Source organism: Trachemys scripta, chromosome 4, assembly GCF_013100865.1.
Source record: "Trachemys scripta elegans isolate TJP31775 chromosome 4, CAS_Tse_1.0, whole genome shotgun sequence".
In the NCBI taxonomy this organism is placed as follows: domain Eukaryota; kingdom Metazoa; phylum Chordata; order Testudines; family Emydidae; genus Trachemys; species Trachemys scripta.
The window spans coordinates 128,085,958-128,108,548 of NC_048301.1; the positions used below are offsets into that span (position 1 = coordinate 128,085,958).

The 22,591-nt window shown below is 44.3% G+C and overlaps 2 protein-coding genes across 7 annotated transcripts in view; one reads left to right on the forward strand and one right to left on the reverse strand.

Moving 5' to 3' along the window:
* Positions 1 to 6,102, forward strand: part of ANKS1A (ankyrin repeat and sterile alpha motif domain containing 1A) — a 156,981-nt gene extending 150,879 nt beyond the window's left edge. For both annotated transcript variants that reach the window (XM_034767433.1, XM_034767437.1), the window contains one exon: positions 3,066 to 6,102. In XM_034767433.1, the coding sequence (XP_034623324.1) occupies positions 3,066 to 3,069 (4 nt within the window). In that variant the 3' untranslated portion in view covers positions 3,070 to 6,102. The remainder of the gene's footprint in view (positions 1 to 3,065) is intronic.
* Positions 6,103 to 6,125: 23 nt separating this feature from the next.
* On the reverse strand, positions 6,126 to 21,736 carry TCP11 (t-complex 11). 5 transcript variants are annotated; one of them, XM_034767443.1, is made up of 10 exons: positions 21,288 to 21,411; positions 20,860 to 21,011; positions 16,648 to 16,780; positions 14,885 to 15,005; positions 13,132 to 13,352; positions 11,972 to 12,108; positions 10,295 to 10,515; positions 9,729 to 9,853; positions 9,089 to 9,252; positions 6,126 to 8,369 (listed from the first exon to the last, which is right to left on the reverse strand). In XM_034767443.1, exons 2-10 carry the CDS (start codon positions 20,999 to 21,001, stop codon positions 8,140 to 8,142), a joined length of 1,494 nt encoding a protein of 497 aa, XP_034623334.1. In that variant the 5' UTR covers positions 21,002 to 21,011; positions 21,288 to 21,411; the 3' UTR covers positions 6,126 to 8,139. The 5 variants fall into 5 exon arrangements, 4 of the variants coding, with proteins under 4 accessions (XP_034623334.1, XP_034623331.1, XP_034623333.1 ...); XM_034767440.1 differs by having other exon boundaries at positions 9,669 to 9,853; XM_034767442.1 differs by lacking the exon at positions 21,288 to 21,411 and adding an exon at positions 21,571 to 21,736 and having other exon boundaries at positions 8,140 to 8,369; positions 9,669 to 9,853.
* Between the last annotated feature and the right edge of the window lie 855 nt (positions 21,737 to 22,591).

Sequence of the window (22,591 nt, forward strand, 5' to 3'; positions counted from 1 at the left end):
GTTGCAAACCTGATTGCATAGCTAATGTGAGAGCTGGTCTGGGCCGCTTGCACGGCGGTGGCTTTCACTGTGCACATTGACCCTTCTTAGAGATCAGGGTTGGTATATATAGGAAATGCCTGGCAGCGGCTTCTCAGCTGCCCCACTGAAGTCAATTGTGTGTGTTTCATCCTGTCTTGTCGGACTTGATGCAGGGCCCCTCTGTTCAAACCGACCAAACTGCTTGTGAGCTACCAGCTTGGTTCTCCCTTTTAGAACTATAAATGGGTTAAGTTTTTAAAGGCACATGAAATTAATCCTGAACTGGGTGCAGGGCGGGGACTGGACTATTTGATGTCTGACCAAAGCAGACTGAGGAGCTGGGAACTTTGTTCTGTTCAGCAGGTTTCCTGCATGTTAACTTTGATCCCATTTCTCCCTTGGGCAGGAAGAAAGTACAAATCTTCTACAGATCACAAGGCTATTAAATGCTGTGCAATGAGGGCTATAGAGATCTTGAAACATCTGCCACTTTTCCATTCCTTGGCAATGGGATTATCCTTAGGGATGGCCCTAGGTGCCTGGGAACCCTAAGTGCAGACACCTCCCCCTTTCCCTTCACCTCATTCCCTTGTCTGCAAAGTTTCTGACCCCATGGTTGGCTAGATAGATCTGTCTGCGGCTGCTACTTTAATTCCTAAATGTGACTCAGACCCCTTACAACTAAAATCACAGAGCATGTGTTGCTGTGCAGGCCAGAGCAGAGGTGGGACCTTGTTTGGAGGATGGACTCTGTGCCATAAAGCAGTTTGTTAGCCAGTGAACATGGTGATACAAATCCAGTAGAACTTCAGAGTTATGAGCACCAGGATTATGAACTGACCGGTCAACCACACACCTCATTTGGAACTGGAAATATGTAATCAGGCAGCAGCAGAGAGACACAAAAAAGTAACTGCAGCATGGTAGTGTGTTAAACGTAAACTACTAAAAAAAATGAAGGGAAAGTTTAAAAACAATTGACAAGATAAGGAAACTTTCTGTGCTTGCTTCATTTAAATTACGATGGTTAAAAGCAGCATTTTCTTTCTGCACAGTAAAGTTTCAAAGCTGTGTTAAGTCAATGTTCAGTTGTAAACTTTTGAAAGAACAACCAGAACGTTTTGTTCAGAGTTAAACATTTCAGAGTTGCAAACAACCTCCTTTCCTGAGGTGTGCATAACTCTGAGGTTCTACTCTATTCTCCTGAGGTGCCCTGGTGAATTCCTGACTGGGCTGTGCTTATGGCCAGCCCTGATTAAAGTGGGCAAAATGTTTAAGGCTCATTGATAGCATGAAACTGAGGAGGAAGGATGGTCCAGTGATTAAACAGAATGGGGAGTCAAAACTGCTGGTTCTGTCACTGACTTGCTGTGTGACCATGTCACTTAACCTCAGTTTCCCCATTTATCAAATGGGAATAATATCTCCCTCCCTCACAGAGGTGATGTGAGGCTTTATCAGTTTGCAAAGCAATTTGAGAGCCTCTAAGGAAAGGCACTGTGGTACTTGCACGTAGTAGTAGTCCCATGACAACAACCCACTATGCTCAGCTTCACTCTCTTCTGCCACATGAAATACCAGTCTCACAAGGTGGGAGGCTGCACCTTGGATTCTGACCAGTGTTTTAAAGTCAGACTGAAAACAGCCTGTTCCTTTCTCTGGAAGCACCTGGCTGTGTGGGACAGTAGGGTTAGTACACCAGCCATTCAGCTATCTCACTGGACAAAGATCACAAATGTGTTTGATCCTAGTCTAGTTCCAAGCATACCAACATCATTTATTTTGCACCATTAGCAGAATTTGCTCATAGGAGAATCAGCAGTGGGAGAGCTGCAGGTGACAATCATGGTGTGGTAGGAAGAGAGCTGGAAAGAAGCTGGACAGCTACTACTCTCACTATCCTTGCCTCTGCCTAGTGATGGTCTGTCATCAAGTTTAAAACCCCCATCTTCTCCTCCTTCCCAAATGTCCATCTCTAGAAACACCCCGTGTGTCCACACTGGCTCTTGAATCTTAAGCAAACCCCATTTACTGATGCAACCTGGATTGTCCAGAGCAGGAACTATGGGTATAAGAGTTTTCTTCAAATGTTGTAATCTCTGCAGCAACCAACCACCCCAAATGTAGTAATTCAGCCTGGGTCCTCACTCGTTGTGTATGAGAACTAATAAGGATTGCTTTTTAGTGGGCTATTGATTTTGCATCAGTCTTTTCTCTCCCCTTCTCCCCTCCAGCTCAGTAATTGTACTAGAATCTTGTGTTTCAAAATCTTTATCTCGCTCCTTCCTAGGAGTGAGTCTGACCTCCCAGCCCTCAGGGCCATGGCCTAACAGGGCAAACAGAGTTCAAAATCAACAACCTGATTAGTAAGTATCCAAGTAAGGAGGGTAGGAGGATATTTTGTAAAGCACAAAGAAGAGAAACCGAGTCTTGTACGTGGATTTAACATGTCATGCACCCCAGGCAAATTATTACAGATGCATAGACAATAGAAATACTACAGCGAATGCCCAGAACACTGCAGTGTTACTGTTAACTGTAGTGGTTTGAGCACTTGAAGTAGAATATGGTGGTATTTTTACAGGTAGCTGCAGTTGCAGATGAGTATTGTTTGGCAAGCTGTGAACGGGGCTCTGAAACCTCTTTTCACACAGTTCAATCAGGAATGCAAGTGGTGGCGTGCTTTTATTTCTAAGAGTTTACCATCAGTTACAGCTACCCACATACAGACCCGATTTTCAGAGGGGCTGAGCCCTTGCAACTGCCAGTGTGTTCTCAGCACCTCTAAAAAGGGGTCAGTTGTGCATGTGCCTTTTTAATGCTGACCTCTGAACCTAGGTGGGATCACAGCAGACCTGTCCGAACAGAGGGCTTGTGCTGTGCACCTGTAACTCTCACCAATTTGTGGCTCTAGTATTTCTCACTACTTGGTCATACACCCTTCTCCTCCCCAAGCATTGGTATGAATGTGACTCATGAAATTATTTATTGCATTTTTTTCCTTTCTGTTAACGTTGTCCCCTGTTCTGTTTGCCTCTGGGAAGCTGATATGCAGGCAGCTGTGTGCTACCATGGAAATGTAGTAACGGGGCAGAGACCTAAGAAGCAGTGGTACCCCAACAGGATGAAGATCTCCACCCGGCACTGGTGTCTGCCTCTTTGAATATATTCATGACTGCTGAGTAAGGGCTTCCAAAGCCGAGGGGGGGAAAGGGATCCCAGCAACAAAAGCAGCTACGCATTTCTAGCAAAGGAGATTTGAGACTTCTGAGCTCAAGGGAGTGATACCATATTTTCTAGTCTGTTGCAACAAATGTTTTTTTTTTTTTCTTTTACGTGCAACGATACGAAGCAAAACAAATCCACAACTTAAAATGTAGCATGTTGCAATTTTTTTGGGTGGAACAGACATTAGTAAATTATAAGATTCCACAGTACTGTCCTGTCCTACAAAGAGTATGGTAAAAAGTCTTAGCAATGGCGCTAGTATGTGTATGTCTAATGGTACTTTAATTCGCCTCAGTTCCTGGTGAGCAGTAGAAAACAATTCCAAGATTTTGGGAATAGCTGTTTATTCCAAGTTATGAAACTCAGCTGAATGGGTTTTCATACACTTTTCTTTAAAGCCACTCCAAGCCTAAGTGGGAGATGGATATAACTTAAGGAAAACTGTGTCTGCAAAGGAGTTATAATCCTAGTGATTATTGCTGGATATCACCCATGGTACGAAGCCTGCTTTCACTACAATACTTGATGTTTTTATGGTAAGGAGGACACAATCAGGTCTCTTTCCCTTAGTTTATCACACTGAATAACTGGAGAGTTTGCTCCTTTCTATACCCTCTCTTGCATCTGCCATGATTTTTAAATGCAGTTATGAGCTAGTGGGTTCGGTTTTTAAAGTCTGATTGTGATTTAGCACTTCTTTGATACTAGCTCATTTGTGAATTACCATTAGTGTAACAGTATTTCAGAATATGAACAAACAAGGAGTTATATTCTGGGCATTACACTGAAATAGTCCATACTCAATGATAATTCTAATCAATCTAAGGATGGCTGGTCCCAAGCAGTCTCTCATTCTTAAACAGAACACAATCTTGAAGGTGCTTTTGTAATTATGCTTCATTTAAACTACCAGAGTATTTAATGGTGGCTTTGGCTGTGACAGTTGTGTGAACTGATGTTTTCCAGTGCCCTGACCATCAGGACCTTGTTGGAAGGAGAGATGGTAAAATGGGCATGACTTAGTTCTTGAAATGTAAAAACAGGGCCTGCCATGCCATGACTGTGATCTCAGGCAGGTGTGATGGTTTGGTAGTGCCCTGCTGCTTATTAGAATTTTGTGTCCTAACTATTTGTTTTTAACTCCAGTTGCTGCTGTATCTGTCAGGATTTAATTTAGTTTCATTCCAGCTGATGGTGAGCGCGGAGAGAAACAAACAATCCCCAGGGCCTAGACCTGTCGATTAGTGGGCAGAAAACAAACTGTTTTTAAAAATTAGTGAATTTAGGAAACTTAACATTCCTCCTTATACCCATGTTGCAGTTCATACTGATGTAAGTGTAAATATTCGGTGTGTTGGCAGAGACTGAACCCCTGCTTTGGAGAGGGATAGCTCTCTGTTGGATGCATGAGCTTTTGAGGTTGGCTGGCAGTAAAAGTGGTGACGAAGACTCCAGTCTTGCTGTTGTCTCCAGTGACCCAGCAACCTCCTTTGCAGTTCTCTTGCTAGATGTTTTTCTCCTAGACATAGAATACGTATTGCCGAGGAGCGAAGCTTTGGCGGCGTATGTTTTAGTGTGGTATGTTTTCAAGGTACTTGCCTGGTAGGGCTCTCTTCCTGGGCCCCAGCCTCTATTTTTCAGGAGTTCAAGAGGCTCCCAGTCTTAGTACTTTGCCATTTGTACACTGTTCAGACTCTTGTGTTCCTACAGGGATTCACAGTATCTGGAGGAAAGTGTCCTAGATTGCTGTTACTGAATGGGATTAATTTTTCAAAGTGTTGAGCTAGTTCTGGCACCACCCTGTGAGCCATTTCCTTCCCTTTTTCAAAGGATAGACTGTATTCTAGAGCACCCTCCATTTGTATCTGGTATGCGCCAAGCTGAGAACTCTAGACAGACACTAAGATTAATAGCTGAATTGTCTCTTTAAAATGAGGGTGCAATCATTTTATGTATTCAGATTAAAGCTGCTGTATCCTATTTTATTCTGTACCTATTTAAAAAAAATGGTAATCTCGGCTGTTCAGTTTTGTCTTTAAATTCTAGAAAAAAGTTGGTAATTGGATTTGAGGTACACCCCCATTCCCCTTGCAGAAAAAGGGTATTTGGATGTGCTTGAAGGGGAAGCTGAGCTGGACTGCTGCCCTTTGTGAGGCTGCTGCATTGTACAGAGCAGACACCAAATGGTATCCCTGAGCAACTCCCATTTCTTGATCTGTGAAACTGATGTGGGCTCAGCTACATTAACACTCCCTCATTCCAGAGTTCAGATAGCTATTGGCAGGAATTTCAGTGGTTTTCCCTTATGCTTACCATCAGTTGAGTGCAGTAGGGTTTTTCATTTTATAACAAGCTCTGTTTGTTTGCCATTCCAAACTCCCTTTTAGATCCTACATTGACATATTTAGAGGTACCTGTCCAACCCGAAGCAAATTTGATGCTCTTGAAATGGGAGAGCTAACTCAATTTTTTGTCTTTTGAAAAATAACCTGAGATTTCCCCAACAGGGCAGAGAACAGTCAACTTCAGTTTGCAATTTAGACCTTTTTACTAATTGTGATGTATGGCAGTGGGACTGATTTGTAATAAAAATGTTATTTAATCTGTCTCTGTATTTTGATACTTGAATTTTCTTTTTTCCTGTATATACAATTGTTAATCTGTTTGAATTTTTGTCTGAATTTTAAACATTTTGTGGTACCAAACATAACCAATCTGTGCAACAACATAGACTGACCTCACTACAACAAGGCGAGATTGTAAATATTTCTGGGCTTCCAGCGGTCGTTTTGTTGTTTTTCATAACTGTACAACTTAGAACAGACTGAATTAATAAATAAACTCAGACACACACCTTTGCTTTGTTTACTGTGATGTAGATAGTGTGGAAGTCTTTAATTTTCATTTTTTAAATTTGAATTTGGTCAAGAAATAAGCACTGGCTGGTGCCTGGAACCAAAATGGCTGTTTGTTTTGGTTAAACCAGGGAACTATTCTATCCATATGCAAATTCAGTGGAGAAAATGACTTGTCAGGGCAACCATGAAATATCTCTTTGGTCTATTACCTTTTACTTGTGATTATCATTCAGTAGCCAACTTCTGCTAACTTTTACAATAGAATATAAAACTGTTTGAGCTGATAAATGGTAAGAACTCTCCCTCCTGAACACTACTGTGGGATTTGAATTTATCTGTTCAACATTTTCATTCTCCTGCAGAAGATGAGGGCTGTGCAACTAAGGTTTGTAGGACAAGCAGAGGAAGCGCACATTCTGCTCCCCTTTGACTGCAAGTTAGTAACGGAAATTAATCACATGAAATAAACTGTAAAATGGTTTGGCTCAAGACCTGCATGACAGTTTTAAATTAAATCTACTTTTTTTCTAAGATCAGCTAGTGTTAGTTTAATAGTATGGACCCACTTCCTTCACATGAGACAGCTGCTTCTTTGACCATTTTTCCTGAACCCTCTAATTAATGTTAATCACTGCTGTTGCCCCATCTTACTGCTGACATGTCAAAGGATAGTGGTTCTCTTGCAGTTATGATTACAAAACCTGAAACACTAATGATGAGGCTATTCTATATCATTTATGTCCAAACAAAAAAATTAAATCCTTTTAATGGCAGTATGCAGTTCTCATGGTCCCATGAATGTAGAGATTTATGAATGTGTCTTCTAAATAATCCCGATAGAGCTTTAAAGGACCCCCTAAAAAAACTCTCCATGAAAAGTATTAAATATTCAGCATTATATTTTTGAAATGTCAAGCCCATTTATTTATTAAAAACATAGGTATAAATGCACATGGGGGTGCATGTCTGAACCAGAGAATGGCTGAAGCCCATACTAGCAGCACCTTTCATCTCTCCTCCCCTACCCCCCAGGATGAAAAAAAAACTAGTTCTCTTCCCTTCACCCCCATCCCACATTTACAGATGGGCAACTTGTGCCATGGAGGGTGAGGGGATTGGCAGGACCATAACCTATGCATCTTTACCACAGTTCAACTGCCAACTCCTAGAAAACACTGCTTCTCCCTGCAACAAAACAAAGCTCCCACACCCTAGCCATCTTTTAGCCAAAGCAATTCTTGCTGTACTACATCAATAGTTTGATATTAAGATACAATTGTAACAGAACCTCAAAGACCCTGGCAGCTCTGATAGCACAGTATTGCTCTAGCAGAAAGAGTTTACTAATGCAGCTTTAAAGTATTGAAAATTCACTAGTAGAAAGGAGATGGAGGAAAAGCCCCACATTTAACAATGCATGTTAAAATTTAGGAACTGGTTACAGTAGATTTGAATGCAAAAATACTAAATCCAGAGGGGATTAAACTGAGCTAGTGTAGATGGCACATATGAAGTAAACCTGATTTTAAAGTTAACACTGAAGGAGTATATCAGTTACATTAGAAAGTAAGCTCTGTCATTAACACAAAGCATCTTAATCAAATCCCCTCTCCCTGGCTGAGACTAAGAGGTGTCAGGAAAGCAGGCTAAAACCCACAGTTAATGGCAAGGCAAGAAAAAAATCAGGGTTCAAATTCACAGGATGCATTACAACATTATGAAATCTATCTAGGCTATCTTACCATATTTATTCAAAGTAATGAGACCAACTAACAGCAGGTATGAAAAAAGGCAATTTTTTTTTTAGTTTAAAGGTTTATTCAGACAAATTGGGAAGTGGCCAGTGGTATTTATGTAACTGTCCCCAGCAGCTATGGTGGCCCAGCTGCAGAAGTGCTTTGGATGCTACTGCAGAGAACAGGACAGCTGTTTAGTTGGCTGTAACAGACTTTACAAGCCAAAGCATGAGTCTGAAAACTAGCTGAGTCCTCCTTCCTTCTGGCCCCAGTGCCTGTGGTGCTTTCTGTAAGAGTTAGAAAGAATCTATTCCGGCTTCTGGCTCTGCGCCTGGGAGAACAACCTTTTTTAGAATTGCCAGGTAGTAGGGTCCATACACCTGCCTGTTGTGATGAATCACACTGCCAAATCTGTGGCTAACTTCCAGCAGTTCTTCCTGAATTGGAGCAAGGCCTTTTGGGAGACTGCGAGAGTTCTGGGCACTAGGAGACAGATGAAGGCTGAGAAATGAATGGATCCGCTGCTCTGTACGTATGAAAAGAAAGGGTGTGATAGAGCAGTCAGTCAAAGGGAAGAGTGAACATCTGACAATTTGAGACACTATCAGCTCAGCAGCATAGATATAGCTCTGGAGAGAACAGAAGGGAAATCATCCTGGTATTATAAAACGAAAGTGCATAGCAGATGTCAGAATGCAACATGGAATTTAAGATTGTGCTTAAATGCAATAACTGCAACAACACCGATCAGTGGGAAAGACTTCAGACTTAGTTTGAAATAGCTTGGTAATTTACATATTACTATGGTGGGCTAGTGGATAGAGCACTGAACAGACTCAGGAGACCTGCATTCCATTGCTGGCTCTGTAACCAAATCACTGTGCCTCAGTTTCTGCATCTGTAACATAGGGATGACACCACTTTTGTAAAGTGGTTTGAGATAGGTGGTATTGTCATGGAGCTTTTCACTGCTTGATCATTATCATTTAATGACTTCTGGAGAAGGAATGAGGATCTCAATCTAGGGGCACTAGGTACTCACCCTTGTGGCAGTCTGAGCAAAGAGGCCAAAGACTGACCTTCCATGGGGAAAGCTTACATGGTGGTTGCCTATGCTAGACCCGTCCTGGGAAAGGACTTCACTTTAGGGCTCTAAGGCCCAGCATAGATTGTAGATAAAGATGTAGGGTGGCCTCATTTTTAAAGTAAAAAGCCAGCACATTAGACATTTACTCAGGGACTCACCAATTACGCTCCGCACAGCATTGTCCTCCTCTGCAATGCTCCTTATCTGGCCTTTAAGGGAAGCAGATTTATCGCTGGTGAAAGCAGGGTAACCCAGTTGCAAGAGAGATTCACTAACTTCCTGGTGCACATGATTGCTGATGTCCAGCAAAGCTTCTCGAAACCTAAAATCAGAGGCATGTTCTATATTCTTGGGCTGCTCCTCACCTTTGCTTCACAGCAGTGGAACAGCTAGGAAATGCCCTCCACAAACCTGTAGCCAGGAACATCATGATGGCAACATAAGGCACAGACAACCAGCTGTACTCGTTTGGTGTCCCATAAACTAAGCTGCCCTAGTGCTTGTTACTGTGATCAGAATGATCAGCAGCACTGGTTCCCCATTAACCAGTGAGTCACCAGTTCTAGGGGATTAGTTCCCAGCTGGAAACTCCTCCCCCAGCCAGAAGCCCTGGCCCCTATTTGGATTTTAACTAGCCTCTGAGTTCCAGCGTGGATTTCTGCAGCTCTTCTCATTCCCAACCAGCACCTGTCTACTCACTTGTCTCCCTCTGGAAAAGATAATGGTAAAGCAACCAACCTGGTGTGAGGGAGCCCTTCCAAGAGGGCCTTTGTTACCCGTTTCAGCCTATCTACAAACCCAGGCGAGCTGAACAAGGCACTTCCACACACACTGCTGGACACTAGCAGGACTGCAGCTATGATTGTTAGCTGATTCACTTGCAACTGTACCTCCTGCAGCCGGGCTTGGTCCATCAACAGAGTCTGCAAAGAAAGATCAAATCCCCCTGTAGGCATGGGGAGATTCTCAAGCTAGTGAATCGCCATTGCCCTTCCTTTTCTGTACAGATAATGGGAGAGTGCTCCCCTATGGAGAAGGGTGTGAACCACTGATCAAACACAAACTCCCAGAAGCAGGAAAGGCCTTATGTTTTGCAGGGGACCCAAGCTAACAGAAGAAGGGAAATAAGCCACAGGCTAGAAGCTTCCACTACCAAAAAGGGATAGGGGATCCAGCAGAGAGCTATTTTCTCCCCTTGCGGTCCTGTTGCCTGGCCCTGAGACAAAGCCAGCTCATGCTGTAGAGGTTACATAGGATTCAGGGCCCAAGCACCTGTTTATTTTGGTTATACTTAAGGCCAGTTCTAACTGCCACATCAAAGCGGCAGAGCAGTCCTCCCTGGCTGACAAGAAGATTCCTCCTACCTCAGGGTATTTCTCTATGCTTGGCTCCCAGCGGAGCAGATTCATGTATCCTTGGTTTAACACAGACGTGGGACTTGGTGTAGATGAGCTCCTACTGACAGCCCCCCATGACAGTGGAGCGGGTGATCCATGGACCTCAGGATGGGATGGGGATGACAAAGATGATGCAGAGACTTCTGCTGCTGCTTTGTGTAACCACTCAGTTGTGTGATCCAGGCTGTCTGGAACAGGATTATGGAGAGATGTTTGTGGGAAGAATCAGACTCAGCACGTTGAATGGTGAAGGAACTGTTTTCGCTCACTGTACTACATTACACTCTGAAGAGACAGTATGTCTCAGACTGGCCACAGAGCAGTGCTGGCCCCTGGTACTTTACGAAGTGACTGACACCTGTTGAAGCTTCAGAGTCAGGCTCATTCTCATAGGACACAGCCATGTCATTGTCAGGACAGTAATGCTGGCCCAGTAGTAGTGGGACTGGAAAGGCACATGTTCAGGGCTGGCCTCAGCTAAGCTTTGTAATGTGCAGAGGGCTAGGAACTATTACTCCACATATGGTGAAACACCTAACAAAACCAGACCAGCTCTGCTGCAAGCCAGCAAAGCTGGTACAGGGAGCAGCAAAAGGTTGCTCTCTATCTGGGATAGCTTGCCTTTGATTTGTTCAGTAACTTAAGCATCCACCAAAACCTTCTAGAAATGCTCTGCCAAGGGTGACTACAGGCCTGTTTAACATTTTGCCCTTTCCTCTGAGAATCTCAAAGCCTTTTATACGCTTTAATGAAATCTCACAACGCCTGCCACGGCTATTTTCTCCATATTCTGCAGGGAGAAACTGAAGCAGATTAAATAACTTGCCTTGTAAAAGAGAGCAAGTCTGTGAGAAAGTTGGGACTAGAAGCCCAGTGTCCTGACTTCCAGGTACTGCTAACTACCAATCCATCCCCTGGTTAGAAGCACTTCTCCTTACATTTGACAGTTTCGCCTTTCCGTCTTGTTACTAATACAAATTTGCATGAAAGACCCTTAACCGCTCTGTTTCTAGCTGCTGCTCTTGTTTACCCTGCACCTGAAGCTAGTATCTGCCACCAGCAGAATGTCTGCACCATTGGCTGATGTCAAACAGAAGACCAGTTTGAGGCAGGAAAGAAAGTAACTGGAGATGAACTAAGCAGCAGAAAATCCTATTTGTGTACATTATTCCACAGTAGTAAAGAGGAAAATAACCAATGTCCCATTAACAGAAATACTTGTTTCACAATGAACGCTTAAAATTGTATGTGCACACTTTAAATGCTTGAGTAAGCTGTTAGGAAGACGGGTTTCTCCATAGGGCTGCTACAGCACAGCCATCTGACACAAGCCTCCCCCACACCACACTCTCCATGTGCCAAGAGACCCGTGCCAAGGGTAAGCTCATGCTCCAAACCCACCAACCCTTGACTCCTCTGCTGAATCTGTCCCCTTGTGGGTGATGGCTGTCTATCATGGAAAATGATATCCCTGCAGCCCCAGGGTGAGAGCCCTTCCCCACCTGCTGAACTTTGGGAATATTAATGCACTTTGGACCTATGTCACCCTGCGTTGGTGCTCAATATTATTAATCCTTGTATAGGTATTCTTGATGATGACCCAGCACACCCCTGCACCTTCTCCCTCCTTCCCCACACACTCACTGGGCAGCTTGACAAGGAGCTCCTGGAATTTCTTCTGCTCATATTGGACGGAGTGATCCTGCAGGTGGGGCCGGAGGCTCTGGATGGTAAAATTCACCATGTCCATTTTCATCAGGTCTAGCACCTGGAAAATCTCCCTGGGGTGAATAAGAGGACAAAAAGGATCACTACAAGTGTCTCACCAATGTCAAGTTGTCCCCAGAGACCCAGTCTTCAATGCTGGGCATTCTAAGTGCACGGGGAGTCAGTACTTATGTCCTGAACTCACCAGCAGCCCAATCCAGCCCCACACACTACTCAGTGGCTTCCTTTTCATGCAGCACAGACTTTTTTAAAAAAATCTAGTTTTTGTGCTGGGGAACAGTACCAAATCGCAAGCCCCAGAGACCCATCCTACTTACCCTCAGAACTAGTACAACAGGGGCAGTGCAAGCTACTTCAGTGTTCCTCCAGGCTGTCTCTACCCTGATCTAGAGAGACCACCGGAAGGGTCAGAAGAGACCATGACCTCCCACAACAGCTATGTTCCACTGAAACAATGAAGTACAGAAGACAGGACATGGACCCAACCTACAGACTCATTATTGCAAGTAGTAAGAGAATTGGGCTCACTGCACTCAGAACTAAATGCAAAGTTCATTGCCGTGACTTAGGTTCTTCAGTCTCTCACACACACACAAAGATAATTAGTCATTTCTCCTTCACAGCATGAAGGGAAAGACAAACTACTACTACTTTTAAACAGCTGGGGGGCACTCAGATGATATTGTGATAAGGCCATGTAAGAACAGAAATCAGGCACTATAGCTCATTCCCTTCTGGCATGACTGTCATGGAGGGGTTGGGGTGCGTGGTGTTATTCAGTGCCAATTAGGATGGAAGTTTTTGTGAAAGGGACATATGTCCCCTATGAACCGGACTTGAGCCTCAAGTTCATTTCGCACTGGACTTTCCATTCCTGTGAACAACAATTTAATCCAATTTTCATTATTCAGAAACTCAAAATATCAGTGAGACAAGCTGAGGCTCAGTGTAGCAGGAGTCCGGATGTGATACGATTATTGGGCAGGAGGCAGTAGATTCCCCTGCCACAACAATCACTGATTGAGGATATGCTGATTTATGGGAGACCCACCCGTGTCCCAAACAGTGTCACGCACCTGAGCAACTGAACTGGGTCTGTCACACCCCGTAGTCTCTGCACTTCCTCGTCTCGAACAGGTGCACACAGCATCGCCATTGTACCTAAGATGTACATGGTGAGATTGGGGATGTCAAGAGCCCCATGCTCAGCCTCCTGTCTGATCAGCTCCATATCCAGGGCTTCTTCAATCTGGCCCCGCAGACGGCTGTGCCGTGGCAGCAACAGTGACAGTATGGTCTGCCCCAAGGAGAAAGTCAAAGAGAGAGTCTGTTTTTGTTCAAATCTAGGAACCCTACAGCTCGCCAGGAGCTGCACAACAAGAAGTAAAGGCTGGCCTTATAGGAATGAGGACTCGGGTGACTACTAAGCACATTGAAACGTAGGGGCCACCATAGCAGCTATAAAGGAATGTTTGTTCCTAACTGCTCCCCTTGAGGGTATACACAGAAGATGCTATGAGACCATATATCAGCCCCTAAATAATGTGTGGTCCCTATTCTTTCCTTTATAACAGGGATACCTTCTAGTACTCTGTGGGATGGCTTTCTGGGAAAGGAGCTGCCTCTCAGGACTATAAAAGGGGAGAGGTATGGGTCAGGTCAGGCAAGTACGTTAGATGCTGCTGTGGGCTCTGCAGATAGGTATGCCTGTTTGTTAGTTTTAAACACTTAGCTCCTGTTCTAATATGTTGTGTGCTTGTGTGCATTAAAGACAGATGCTTATGTATGACTAGCCTTGGAGAGGGGTTTCTTTATAGATAGAAGAGACTGTATGCACAGTCACTGTTGGCCTAGGGAGGATTTTCAGGCCAAGGCATTTTCTCACTTTACTTCGTATGTCTCTCTCTCAGGCTTCTTTATTTAAGAAGCCTTGTAACAAGTAAGGTTTTAATAAAATCAAACCCATCTAATTCATTTTTAATTCAGAAATTGTGTTCAGTCTACAATTCTATTAACAGACAACATCTACCTTTCTTAGAATCCAAATCTGCTGTACTGAAGAGAGGGTTTGGGTCCACTGAGAAGGAATGATGGGGTTCAGTTGCAAGTTAAGGGAGAAGAGGTCACCAAGTATTAATGAATGCAGCTATCCTTGGGGCAGGAAAGAGGGAATGTAAAAAGAGAGGAATACATGGTAGTTGTCCTACCACCTCTGAGCTAGCCTTCTGCTGTCTGGTGAAAACCAGTGGGTTCAATACTAATGAGACCTAAGCGGACCAGGACATTAGCCATCCTTAAGCAGAGTGTGGGTAGGGTCCTGCTCAAGAAACTCTGCATCAGTGAGTCTGGTGGCACCTTAAAGACTAACAGATTTATTTGGGCATAAGCTTTCTGCATAGCATCTGAAAAAGTGAGGTTTTTACCCACGAAAGCTTATGCCCAAATAAATCTGTTAGTCTTTAAGGTGCCACCAGACTCCTTGTTGTTTTTGTAGATACAGACTAACACAGCTACCCCCTGACACTGCATCAGTGTAGCATAGAGATTTAAGCAATATCTATGATCAGTTATGTCCATACTGATTGTTACATGGCTCCACTGGTTTTCATACCTTTCAGGTGTAGTTGATTTGTGTGTGGGACACTGGGTCAGGGGGACAGTCTTACAGACAGGATCTAGAAGGTTGGGCCTAGTATTTACTCTTCCTTGCTGTGAATTCCTCTCTCTCATGCCTCCGGTCTAATGTATGGCCACAAGGCAAAGCTTAGATGTACATCATTAACAGAGGCCTAGCTCTAAGGTGGCTGTCCTATCTCATGAACTGCTCACCTCTTTAATTTCCTGAAGCAGTTGGATCACGTGTGTGTAGTCTGGTGGACTAGCAGAGAGCTGTTCTTTCAGACTGTCCCAGAAAGCTTTGTGCAATGTCTCCTTCACTCGGCTTTCCAGGCTGAGTGGGGAGAGGGAACAAGTAACTATTATGAACATTCAGCCATCTCACACCTATCATTATGGAGGGGCTATGTCCCCACTTGGACCTCTCTGCATTTTCTTTGAACTTTTATTCTCATGTTGGAAGCAGCATGCCTCACCACTCTCCCTCCTATGTGAACCTCTATCAACCTAAAATCCACAGTTCTCCCACATATGGTTCCTACCCAGCCATCTCTTTTCCCCATAGCCAAACATACTTCAGCCTTGTCTACACTGAGGTTGGTGTGTAAGGTACGTGTAGCTACACACCACAGTGAAAAGCAGGCTATGTCTGCTCCATAGCTGCATGTGCCAATGAAAGGCTGAGGTAGCGGGAAAAGTTCTCGCAAGGAGGAGCTCCTGGAGTCTTTCCCTGCAGCAGGGAAAGGCTCCAGCAATGGGACACTGGGCAGCACTATCTCACTGTGCAGAGAGCCATGTAGGTAGGGCACATAGCTAGGGCCCTACCAATTTCACAGCTGTGAGAAACATGTCACGGACCGTGAAATAAGCCCTACCCAGTGAAATCTGAACTCCCGCTCCTACTAGAAGCACCCTAGCCAGGGGCTCCTAGCTCCCGCTGGTCTGGGGAAAGACTTGTCCATCACCTGCACAGGCACTCTTGGGTGGACCTCAGACCCACCTCCACCTCTGGGAACCTCCTGCAGCTGCAAGAAACTCCACGGTTGCTGCCTTCAGAGTGCAGCTCTGAAAGCAGCACAGAAGTGAGGGTTGCAATCCCGTGCCCCCCCGCAACAGGTTTGTGACTCCCCACTTCCCCCCAAAATACCCTTTTGGGTTGGGAACCCCATGGTTACAACAATGTGAAATTTCAGATTTAAACATTTGAAAAGGTGAAATTTACCAATTTTCAAATCCTATGGCCATGAAATTAACCATAATGAAACTGAATTTGGTTTCATTAAGTGTTCAGGCATGTATTTACTCATCTAAGCAGCACTTCATCCTCTACACTGCTATTTATACCCATACAGTGTGTATACTCTACACACGTATGTATGTGAAGACAAACCTTAATCTTACTTTTCTACCACTTAGCAATAGTACAGAGGCAGCCCCGGCCACACTTCAGAAGAATGTGATGTTTAGCCAGCCTGCGATAGATGCAGATAACTCCCTTCAAATCCCCCAACCACTAATCTTATCCTCAGAGAAGACTGACAGGACCGTACAATATTTGCAGGATATCTTCTACAGAGCCTCTTTTTGTTCAGAACCAGGAAGGATACTCTAGTGGTTAAGGGATTCAGATAGGACTCAGGAAGTTTGCAGCTACAAGGCAGCTTGCTGAGAGAAAATCTTTGTATCTCTTCTCCTTTGATTAATACTTAAGAAAAGGTCACTGTCTATACCTCTGAAACCTCTGAGTGCTCCATTAAACTCAAGGAAGACCAGATGTGGCATTTATCATAGTTCCAAGGGAAAAATAAACTTGAAAAAAACATAACATATAGCACCAAAACCCACTTTCTTTTCCTTTGTAGTTTCTAGATACTTTCAACAGCCATAGCCCTCCAAATCCTCCCCTCCCCCATTTCCCATTCTAGCCATATAATCTGCAACCTCAGGTAAGAGAAAAAACGAAGAGTATAACGAACCTGTTTGGTGAGAAGTTGACCTCTTGCAACTTGAAGTCACGGTTCACCACAATCTCGTGTGCAATGGTCATTTTAGAAACTTCTTGTGCTGTTTCTAGTAATTCTGCCATGGAAAGAACTCGTGGAGGGCTGGCTGCAGAAAGGAAATTAATGAGACCTAGTTCTTGATCATGATCAACTACAGTCTTAGATCCAACATTTAAGAAATCTAAAAGATTTTTCAAAATTTAATACGGAAATGCAAACTGAGTGAAAGCCTATGTATGTAGGGTGGGGTTAAAACATCCCCCTCAGAATATGAGAAACAACATTATGCTCCTAGCTGATGATGAAATGCTGACACTGACAAAAGTAAAACTGATCAGTTTGGTTTCTATGTCTAAACAATGGAAGATTAAATTTCATTAATGGTCAAAAGCAAGGGCCCAATCCTCTCCCAGTGAAGTCATTAGCTAAACTTCCATTAACCTAAATGGAAGCAAGTTTGGTTATCAAAAATCAATTTAAAATATCACTCTGTGGTTATTGGTAACTCCAATATAGGAAATAATTGTTCAAATTAAAATGGTCTTCAAAAGCAGTACAAGACTGCTCATTGAGTGGGCTGAATAAAAATGGATTGTATAAAAGCCTTATCAGTTCATGCTTGGTCCTATTACTTTTGACAGGTTCTCATACCTAGGCTTTAACCTCTTAATGACCTCCAGAATAATTATGCAACTAATGTCTCTATCTTGTTCCGTGGTTAAAATGAACAGTGAAACAACTACAAGTCTTAGAAGTTCTTTTAACAGCATCCCTTCCAGTGTAAAGATACCAGGAAGACATGTATTCTGAAGAAGGATTTCACATTTTTACCATTTTAAGAATAAATAAGTTAGATAAAAAGGAATTAGCACTCTTCCTCTCAAGTATTTTCAATATAGATCTCCCAATACATGATAGATGCATTTTTCAGATGGTGTAACTGAAACTCAAAGAAGCTAAGTGCCTGAAAGCAAACACTGAGTCAGTGGCAGAGCTGGAAGTAAAACTCATGTCTCCTGACTCCCTTGGTAGGGGATTAAACACCCTAGACACATTTTGGAAATATTAGCTGACAAACTACTGATTTTATACTGTCATTTCAGAATCTCATGAAAATCATCAGTTGTGGGACTATTATCTAGGGTTTCTACATTCTAGAGCAACAGGAAAAGTTACAGGTGAAATTCACTGATTAAATTATGGGAGATATGTGGGGTGAAAATATGATGCCATGTGGCCTAGCTTAATAGCCATAAATGGGAGAACAATTTACAAGTTGCAGGACACCAGAGACAGTACAGAATAGGAATGAGACAGCAAAGAGTCACATGTTGGAATTATGGATTCTAACAGTGCTATAGGCTTGCCTTCATATCCTCCCATTGGGTGACTCACCCTCTTGTTATATTTTAAACCTTAGCCCTCATTCTGCAATCTGGTCTGTGTACATAGACCACTAAGCCTGAAATCAATGGGGCTCTGCAAATGCACATGGGTCTGCCTGTGTGGAACAGATTGCAAGAGTGTGGTTTAGGATTGTAAGCATTTTGGGACAGGAAGCATTTATAATAGGTCTGTACAGGGTGCTTAGCTCTACATCCTCCCCTCAATCTGGTTGGGGTCTCTAGGGCTACTATAATACAAATCAGGATTAAATTAGCAGAGTTGATTAATCATACAACTATTTGAAGTGCCAAGGAGACCCAGAGTTTGAAAAGGATGCTCATTTATGCTATAGTTTAAATCTAAAATAATGAGAGAACTTAGAACTAACTAGATAACCCCTGCCAATGGAGCCTGCATCTGATATACTTTCATTATGGAAACATCTATCAGCCATATACTGGATAACATTAGTAGTAGGTGTGAGGGGAAATAATTTAACCTAGAAAGTTCTTGACCAGCAAGTGGAAAAGTGGATCAGGACACTAGCAACTATATGAAAGATTAATACAGGATAATTTAGAAAGCTGGGTGTAGAGAACCTTCCTCAGCTAGGCAGAGAAACAGAACAATTGCTAAATGAGTTTGAATTGATTAGCCCCTCCCAAAGCAAAGTGAAGGAAATAGCATATACCATGACTGGTGTAGAAGGGGGTATGGTAAAATGACAGGTCCCCTTTCTGAACAGATTTCAATCTAAATTAGACAAGAGGCTTGTGTGAAGAAAGGCTAGTAGCAGGTTGTATGCTATGAAATGATGTCAGTCATATAAAGCCCAGTCCTGCAAAGAATCATATACATTTGCATGCTTACTGGCCTGAGTAAGCCAGTGGGACTATACCTGCGTACGAAGTCCCTAGCTAGCTTAAATCTTTGTTGGATAAGAACTACTAAAGACACCTATCCTGCAGGAAGGGAACATTTGAATTTTTTTCTGATTTTAGTTCCACTGAACCGTGCAATGGAATTTATTGATCTTTTAGACACGTGGAATTCTTAAGATGCACCACTGTTTGTCTAAGTTGATGCATATACAGAAAATGATGTATAAGCTCTCCAAAAGTTACAATTCAATTCATCTGAGAAAGAATTCAAACTGAATTGACAAACCCAGATTCATAGTTTTGATGTGAGCCCCTTTGTCCTTTCATACTCCTCTTTTTGTATCATGTGAAACAAGAGCAACATCTAGTGACCATTAAAAACAGCACCTGTCATTTATTGAAAGCTGTACAAGGCAGAGGAGTTCAGTTTAAACACACTACAGTTAAGAGTCACAATGCAGTACAAGATTCTACTGCTGAATTTTTGACTAACTTAACAAAAATCATTTAATGGTGGAACATGAAAGAGGTTTAGTGGAAACATGCTCTAAAGAAGCCTTTGAAGGAACAGATAAAGGCACTTTGGGGCATGAAGTGAGAGGGGAATATTTGATACAGCTCATGGGAAGTGTAAGACTTTGATCTAGGGTGATCTTTGCAAAAAATTGTGATATCTGTCCTTCCCACCCTCCTCCTCCAAGGTTAGCCTGGGATGGGATGTGGAGCCTAGGATTCCATGTCACCAGAACAGTTAAAGATTTCAGAGTAGCAGCCGTGTTAGTCTGTATCCGCAAAAAGAACAGGAGTACTTGTGGCACCTTAGAGACTAACAAATTTATTAGAGCATAAGCTTTCGTGGACTACAGCCCACTTCTTCAGATGCATATAGAATGGAACATATATTGAGGAGATATATATACACACACATACAGAGAGCATAAACAAGTGGGAGTTGTCTTACCAACTCTGAGAGGCCAGTTAAGAGAAAAAAAAAAAAAAAAAACCTTTTGAAGTGATAATCAAGCTAGCCCAGTACAGACAGTTTGATAAGAAGTGTGAGAATACTTACAAGGGGAGATAGATTCAATGTTTGTAATGGCTCAGCCATTCCCAGTTCTTTTTTAATCCTGAGTTGATTGTGTCTAGTTTGCATATCAATTCCAGCTCAGCAGTCTCTTGTTGGAGTCTGAATCATAATACTCAAAAACCAGTGGGAGAACACTTTAACCTGTCTGGTCATTCAATGACAGACCTGCGGGTGGCTATATTACAACAGAAAAACTTCAAAAACAGACTCCAAGGAGAGACTGCTGAGCTGGAATTGATATGCAAACTGGCCTCTCAGAGTTGGTAAGACAACTCCCACCTGTTTATGCTCTGTGTGTGTGTGTGTGTGTGTGTGTGTATATATATATATATGTTCCATTCTATATGCATCCGAAGAAGTGGGCTGTAGTCCACGAAAGCTTATGCTCTAATAAATTTGTTAGTCTCTAAGGTGCCACGAGTACTCCTGTTCGTTTTAGTTAAAAGATTTGTATGTTTTCTGCCCCATAGCGCCACTTCAGCACACTATGCACGAGGCCCAGTCATAACATTATTAAATGTAGAAAAAGAGCCATTGCAGAACTTAGTCTAAAAACAGGTCAGCAATGGTTCAAGCTGCCAAGAGCATTTGTCCAGTCTCTGCCTCAAATGTGGAGGCTATACATCTCTCAGCGCTAGTTTAGTAAAAATCAACCCTGCCTGGAAGCAGCAGGATGGCATGACCCCACTACCGGTCCCTTTCCAAACCCAAGGACTCTCTGTCAAATCTCTCCACGAAGCCCTGTCATCCCTGGTTAAACCACTGTTTGCACTGAACCCTGTGAGGATGGTAGAGACTGGACTTTTCTAGCTTAATCGGAGGCAGACGTACACGTTGGCAGCTGTGGTGGGCAGAGGCTGGGCACGTCCCCATCATGGCTCTCCTGGGCCTGCCTCGCTTTCCTGGGCCTACAGGGCACACTCTCTGGATCACTGCAGTCACTGGGGGGTGTCTCCTCTCCGGGGTTAGGCATCTTGTTCCTCCTGCAGGTCGAGGGGAGACGGAGGGTTAGAAAGGGCGGGCGCAGAAAAGGCATCAACTCAGGCACCACGGGCCCAAGACAGCCTCTCCTCTAGTCAAGGGAGGGGGCCGTGAACTGAGTCAGGCCGGGCCTGGGGGGAGCCTGGGCACGAGACAAGGTGGGGGAGAGACCAAGGGGGGGGGGCGGAGGAAGACCCCAGGGCGAGGCGGGGACGGGACCGTCCAACGGCTCCTTGCCTCAGCGGGAGTCAGCGAAGGGTGGAGAAGTGGCCCCTCACCTTCCCCGGAGGGTCCGGGCGGTGGTTTAGAGGCTGGGGCCAGACCGGGCGGTGGGGAAGGGGCAGCGGCCAGGGCCGGACCGGGCGGTGGGGAAGGGGCAGCGGCCAGGGCCGGACCGGACCGGGCGGTGGGGAAGGGGCAGCGGCCGGGGCCGGACCGGGCGGTGGGGAAGGGGCAGCGGCCGGGGCCGGACCGGGCGGTGGGGAAGGGGCAGCGGCCGGGGCCGGACCGGGCGGTGGTGACGAGCCAGGGGGCTGCCCGGCCGCTCTCGAGCCCCCTCACGGATCTACTGCTGCCGTTGGTTCACTGAGCGTTCGCGCCCAGCTTCAAACAGGACCGAACCAACTGCCTGCGCGTCGGAGGGGGAAAAGGCTCGATCACTTTACACCCGTGGGGGGCTACAGACGGTTCCCAGGGAGAGTCCTCCCTCTCGTGGCGCCGACGAGACCTAAGCCACCGTGTTTTACGTCTTTAGGGCCCTGTTCTGAATGAGGTTTTATAATCCGCCCACCCCCGCTTCTCTGTTAGAAATGGGCTGCTCCGCATCTTGAACCATAACAAGCTCTTTTCAGGACTGAACCAACCCCACAGAAATGGGGATGGGCCTACCACACAAACTCGCCTCCATTTAAAAGCCGCCTAGGGGAGCCAGCTTCCATGCTAAGAGATAAAGTATGAATTACCCTTGGATTGTGGCGCGATAATTAATCCAGCACTACGCTCCCGTTGGAATTATATTTTTCTTATAAAATAATCCTCCCTCTAGCCAAATGGAATGCTCCAAAGAGTGGCTCGGCCCACGGCCTACTTGGACTCTACCATCCAATAGACGAGGAGGTAGACAGGTGAAGGGAATAGTCAACTAGAGCAAAGCCAGGGGGGCATCCCTAGGAATTTAGCTGTAGAGTTGCATGACGCTTTGAGGATTTGTTTATTGTAGGGCCTGCTATATTTATAGGCGCCTTCATAGTAATTTATTTTAAATAGTGCCTGGTAGGAGCCCTTCTGTCTGGATGGACCATGCAAATTAATAGCTGTAGGTTGGCAGCACGTGTGGTTGTTCACACCTCAGAAGGTGTTGTGATCCTAGGGGAGGCATAGGGCTGATTGCAAAGTAAGTCAGGCACATGGGCGGTAGTAATGTTTAGTGATCAGAGCAGGGGCTGACTGAACTAGGCTTCCTAGCTGGTAAAGGGGGTGAGGGCTTCAGGGGAGTTAGGACACTTGGGTTCTGTTCCCACCATTGGAGGTTTCTAGGCGAGTGAAAAATCCTGGGTTCTGGTTCTTGTGAAAAGTGGAGGTG